Source organism: Lotus japonicus, chromosome 6 (genome assembly GCF_012489685.1).
Source record: "Lotus japonicus ecotype B-129 chromosome 6, LjGifu_v1.2".
Taxonomy (NCBI): Eukaryota; Viridiplantae; Streptophyta; class Magnoliopsida; order Fabales; family Fabaceae; genus Lotus; species Lotus japonicus.
Genome location: NC_080046.1, coordinates 1,334,861 through 1,341,377, shown reverse-complemented (window position 1 = coordinate 1,341,377; position 6,517 = coordinate 1,334,861). Strand labels below are relative to the sequence as shown.

The 6,517-nt window shown below is 34.9% G+C and overlaps 1 protein-coding gene across 1 annotated transcript; it reads right to left on the bottom strand.

Annotated features, from left to right (window-relative positions):
* Positions 1–2,820: 2,820 nt before the first annotated feature.
* LOC130723237 (protein PSK SIMULATOR 1) lies at positions 2,821–5,622 on the bottom strand. The gene has a single exon (XM_057574211.1). It carries the CDS (start codon positions 5,132–5,134, stop codon positions 3,320–3,322), a length of 1,815 nt encoding a protein of 604 aa, XP_057430194.1. The 5' UTR covers positions 5,135–5,622; the 3' UTR covers positions 2,821–3,319.
* Positions 5,623–6,517: the final 895 nt, after the last annotated feature.

The following is a 6,517-nucleotide window of genomic DNA, read 5'->3' as shown; positions in this document are numbered from 1 at the left end:
ATACGATTGACTAATTGGATATTAATTTAAAATTATTAGAAACCATATTAGGGGACGAAATATAAGTGCTTCCCAAGACACAACAACCATTAATAATCCCTCTTTCACAATTTCTATATCCAAGGTTGTATCAATCAATTTAGTCATATTCAATCAAGTTCCAGATATGACTAAATTTTTTACGAACAGCAACAACAAGTTACGTTACTACTTACTAGCAAACAAGGTTTTGAAACAATGTAGCTACAAACGTAAATGTCATAAAGGAAGCAGAATCTATTAGTGTGGACCTTGATTTTGTGAACCACTCAATGAAAAGCAACTACCTCACAAAAGAAGGAAAAACCATCCACAACCCCCACAGAAGATTAATGGCACCCAACTACACACACAATATTTGGAAGCTCTATTATTGTCAAAGTGAATGCTCTCTTCTACCCCATCTGTGTTATGGTGCCTACTTACCCAGCTGGATTTAGTAAATGTTATTAATTAAACTGACAAGGTATTTGCCACTGAAAAACGCCTCATCTTAATGTTTGTGTTCCCATTAAGTCAAAAGCTAAATGTGGAAAAAAGTTGAATTCAGATCCTGTCATTTTCTGCTTAACCATGAAATAACACCACATTCCACATATGAATATCTTATATGGTTTTAAAATTTGTTTTTATTAATAATTATAAAAATGGTCACTTTTTTATTTTTATATATTTATACAACAAAGTAATAAGAATGTGTTGCTTGTCATTTTTTGCACAAAGCTTTTAAAATAAAAAAAGGATAAATATTGTGTTTAGTTAAGGTCATTAAAATTTAGTTTTCAGATGAATAAAAAAAAAGGTCATAAAATTTGGACCAACCTAGTTGTTTTAGTAGGAAAACAAAGGAACGAGTTAGAAACCTCCTCTTAAGTGAATTGTTAATTGAAATATTTTATCTCTTTCTTCATAAACTTTCAAAGAGTGTACATATTTCATACATATGAAAAGAGAGATAGACACATAATTTCAACTTGAGCAAACTTAGAAAACTTACAATTGAGAACATCCTGGTACACAAACCTATCAAGTCATCGTCAGTAAGGTAGCTTATAAAATGGGACAAGCTAAAAAAATTATTGCAGTAGTCCAAAATATTTTTTATGCATTTAAAAATGCCTTTAAAGACCGATGAAGATTCAAGTCAAGACTGGTTTCTATTTGGAATGTTATCATGTTTTTTTTTCTTGCATTACATATCATAAAGTACATTTTTCAAAGAAATCTAACTTTTTTTAAAGAAAAAATATCAAACTTTACCTCTCTTATTCTTATATTAGTTTATATATTATAAAAATATATATTTAATCATAATCAATTCAACCAATCTTTAATCACAACTAGACAAGTTAACTAATACTCACTAAGAAAAAAGACTTGTTAGCCAATAACTTCACCATGACAACAATGACACGTCCATTTTAAAACAATATGGCTTTTAGTGAAAATGAATAAAAAAAATATCATTTCAATGTTTTTTGGTCAAATATAATTTCAAATTGAATATTTAAAATGTATAGTTTTGTCATATTGATCTATGATTTTTTTAAGGCAAATTGCGTTGACCTCCCCTTGTTATTTAACCAAACACACACACCAGCTCACTCTTTATTTTATTGAAGACATTGCACTAACTCATCAGAGGTTTATCATGACTTCCCTTAAGATTTAACACTATAACACTTATCATCCCTCCATTATTCTAATGGTGTATGAAAGAGTGGAGATTAGTGCATTTTGCAAAATATAGGTGCGCTCAGTGCAACAATGATGAATGAGTGCAATCCACCCTTTTTGTATATAGGTGTTTTTCATATTGGCATATAGATATTTTTTTGGTCAACATATTGGCATAGAGACACATGCATTCTTCACAATTCCGATTTCCTAATGAAAAAAAAAAATGAGCTCTGTATGTCAAGGTATGAAATTAATTTATCATAAAGAGGGTCCCGGTAGGGTGCAACCAAAAACATGCTGAAGATAAAAGTGTTTCAGCTAACTTATAAATGAACTTCACACATGACAGAATGGTAGATAAGCAATGTGCCCCTTCAAGTCAATGCAGTCCTGTTATTTTCCAATTGTACTAAAGAAGTTTAAACAGTGTATTGACACTACAGCTCCTCTCATTTCATCAATATGGTAATCTCATTTTGGCCTCTACAGCATTACAGGCCAGCCTTGTCCAGCACCATAATGGAAACAAATTAAGAGATTTGTGCAAATTTAGAGTAGGAAAGATTTGATATACATGCCAATTCTCTTAACAAATATATATTATGTTTTGATACATGTTCGAATCAGAACAAACAGAAGTTGTCATTCACTTCAAGGTGAACGAAACTCTTTTTATAGATTGAGATGTAAGTCAATTTGTCTTGCGCTCAACTGACATCGAAACATGACACATAGATCTAGACCCCACAAGGTTGATATACAGTTTCTTTCTTCTACAAGAAAAGAAATCAAAGAATATTTGGAGAATTGCTTGTATATCTTTCCATGATTGTGAATGTGGCTGCTAACAAAATACCAACTTCAGGAGTTCAAATATGGTGGATTCTCAAGAAAATCATCAAAAAATGCTATAAATCCAAAAAAAAATTATGTCACTCAAGAGTGTATAACAGATAAAATAGTGATTATAAGCATGACAACCTATATACAAACAGCATCCATATATAATGCTTCCTTTCTAAAGTACTACTCTTGCAAATGTCAACCAATAGTGACTCCATGATTCCATTGTTAGCAAAGATAGAAATTTATGATCCACAGTTTTCATAAGGGTAAAAAATATGCCCTCTAATTACAATGCATTCATTATATGAAAAGGCATTATGAACCAATTTAACAAAGAATAAGGGAGAATTAATTTACAAGCAAGAAAACCAGGTGCTTGATCATAATACAGAACTAGAATAGAAATTCATGCACCAACAAATCAGCACCAGCTTTAGGATTATGAAACCAACGCCAGTCTGTGTTTTTCAAGAGAAGAATTCTAACAAGGCATACTCTAAGCAATAAGCAATCTGTACATAAACATATTTACAAGTTTGGCATGAACTTTTATGCCCCTTTATAAATATGACTGCTTATGTACTGCACAGGTCAAATTTTAATCAAATACAACTATACTTTCACGTCTTCAATAATATATTAGTCTTCAATGTGCAAAGTTCAGAATTCCACATTGTACCAATAATCTAATACAGTATCCTCATAAGATAAGAAAATGCTCACCGTACCGAGGATTTCAAAATTTAGAATGTATTCAATTGAGAAAAGAAGCTCCACATTGCAGTTGCCACTCCATGCAATCTTCAAAATCAAAACTGCTTGCACAATCCAGTAGCGCATTTTGTTGTTGTTCATAACGACATATGTAATTTAACCCGACAAGAAGCTCACAGATTGATTCCTCAGTCTTTTCCCGGTCAGCAAAGTACAATGTCTGAAGTAGCAGAACATTCGTCCGGCTAACGATTTGGTGCTGCTCGAAATTTCGCTCACTTTGCCATCTGATCATATTATGAGCAAGCGGGGCGAGCCACCTAAGTATCCCATCAAGCTTCTCCTTCCAATCATGGGCAAGAGGGGCGTCATATATAGCCAAATTCTTGACATATAACCTCAGTTTAGCCTTAAGAGACAACCTTAAACTTGTTGGAAGCATCTCATATAGATCATCCTTTGCTTCCTCACCAACTAAATGCGGGTAGCGAAGCAGCTTCTCAATGACCATTATAACATTGGCATAGTGCAAAGCTAGAGCAGAGCCTCCAAGCGTGGAAGGAGGAGCATAAACAGTTAACCAAATTCTGGGACCAAATGTTGAGCAACTTTGTACACCGGATTTGGCTGGTCTCAGATCTCCGGTGAAAGGAATACTGCTTTGAGCATGACTTAGAACACCGGAATGGCACAAGTGCTCCCTTTTCGTGCTACTATTCCCAATCCCAACACTTCCACTATATTGATCCTCCGGATGGATAACATAACCATCATCAGTATCATCAAATTTTGCAACTGAGCTACTCAAACTTAGACATTCCATGAAAAGTCTCCCTGGACTTGTTCCACATGGAAAATCGAAGTCTTCGGGTCGAATCGATGCTAGCTCACCTCTCCTCATATCTATCTGAGTCTTCCTCCTAGCAGTTCCCCTTCTCTCCACCACGGCCGTTCTCCCTGCCGAATCTGGATGAATTCCATTTCTGTTGCTTGGATTGCGTTTCAATTTCAACCTCTCAGAACTCATCTGAACATTAATTTGGCCAGACACAAACCCACATTCATTTTGCATACCCGGCGAGCCTCCACCGACCCCAAGGCTATTCTTCCTCAAAGCAGACTCACCGAAAATCACAGAAATCCTAGCATAAATGGTGCAAACTGTCCTCGCCAACAACTCAACAACCTTATCAAATGTCTGGTTCCAAAGGGAAATATCCTTAAGATGCCTAACATCTTGTTTCTGCCATACAAGTTTCTGCTCAAACGCCCTTCTACTCTCTTCATGCTGATTATGCTGAAACTTCTTCACTGCTTGCTCCAATTCACTCAGCACCTCCAATTCACTGTACAAATTCCTGGTGACACTAACATACCTATCCATTTTCCTCACCATTCCTTCCATATGCTTAACTAAGAACCCCAATTCCTTGACATCTATGACCCCACCAACAATGTCCCCATACACATGCTCAAACCCTTGCAAAGCAGGCTCAGAGCACTTCTTCCCCAACCTAGAAACCACACTAGCAACACGGTTCAACTCCTCAAGCTTCTCAGCCAGAGCCAGCTCAAGAAGATAACCCTCTTCAGAGGAAACCAAATTGTTAACACCCTCTGAGTTCAAGATCTCATTTCTTAGCTTTGAGATCTCAGACTCTGAGAGTGATTTGTGGAGGTGCACAGTTTTAGACATCACATTTGCTACTTCAAAAGAAAGAATACCTATAGTTTCTTTGGTATCAGACTTTTTGTGACTCTGTTTTCTCTTTGTCAAATTTTCAAGGAGAAGAGCATGCTTGAGATTTGAACTTACCTGGTTACCCATCTTTACTATCCAAGCTTCAGCAACCATAGCTGCCACCACTTCCCTTCAAAATCTGCTGCCTGCAGATTTCAAACTATCACTCTGAGGCTTCTATAATCACCTTTGAGTAGTGAAAACTCATATCAAGCTCAGAAATTGGAGAAGACCCATCAAGGTAGACAACAAGAAGAACCCAAAAGTATATCAAAGTTTCATACTTGACTACTCAAGTGTGGTTTTGGGGATCAATTTAGCACTCAATAAAAAAAGGAAGAGATAGTGGAGAAGTCAGAGAGTGCCTAAGAAAATTGAAAAGCAAGGTGGCATGATGATGGTAAGAGGAAGGAGTTAGAAGAACATGCGCCACAAATTGAGCAAAGCGTGGGTAGAGGGAGGATGATGGGTGCAATTGAATAACAAAGAGAGAGAGAGAGAGAGAGAGAGAGAGAAAAGAAAAGTTAAAACAGAGTAAATATATATTATAGGGAGGGAAGGAATGAATGGAATAGAACTATAGAAGGGGCAGGTGTTGCTGATGCAGAAACTCTTGTTTTTGAAGTTTGAGACTTTGTTTGGGTTTGGTTTGATTGGTGTCTGGTTTTCAAAAAGGTACCTCAGAATTTTAGAAAGTGGATTAGTGTGGACTAAAGGGATTTTAAAATTTGGAAGTACTATTGTAGTTGTAGCTACTCCATTCATTATTTTACTTTACTTTACTATCATTTTGGTAAAAGTTGCTGGCATTGAATTCAAGTATTAAAGATGGTAAGAAACTAGGAAACCATAATTAAGCATAAGGTTTATATATGTGTTTCTTTTAACCCCTTTTTTTTTTATCAACAAATAGGTAATTTAGAATGGAGTCCCTCAACTTGTGAGACACGGACGTATTTGAAGTTTCTAACCCAACAAATGGAAATGTATAAGTGAAAGAGATATGTTGATTTTACTTAATTGGGTCAAGAATACACCTAATCTTAGAAGTCAGAAACAAGGAAATTTTGGGAACTATTTAATCTTTTAATCATAAGGGATAGATGGGGGAGAAAATCTATAGGGTTTAACTTGTTGTTCACGGGCATGAGAGCTTTGACTATACAGAGAAAGAAGAGTGATTGTAATACTTAATTTATCATTTTTCTTAACAATTTTTTAATTGGTTAAAATTCATAAAAATCTCACCAGATTAGTAGTGAGCTCATACTCCTATAATTTAGTGGACCATACATAAATTTTAACTAATTAAATAAAGAGCATTAGAAAGAAGTATTAAAGTGAGTTTTTCTATTATTTCACTTGTGAGAAATTTCAAATTGTTGAATTTGAGACATATCTTGACATTTGCAATATATATTTGTAAAGTGAATGGAATAAAATGAAACAAGACAATTTCATTTCCTAAGATTAGTATTTGAAAAAGTAAAAATGCTT

Excerpts from the sequence above, each read along its gene's own strand:
- LOC130723237 (XM_057574211.1), bottom strand. The coding sequence starts at position 5,134 with ATGGTTGCTGAAGCTTGGATAGTAAAGATGGGTAACCAGGTAAGTTCA.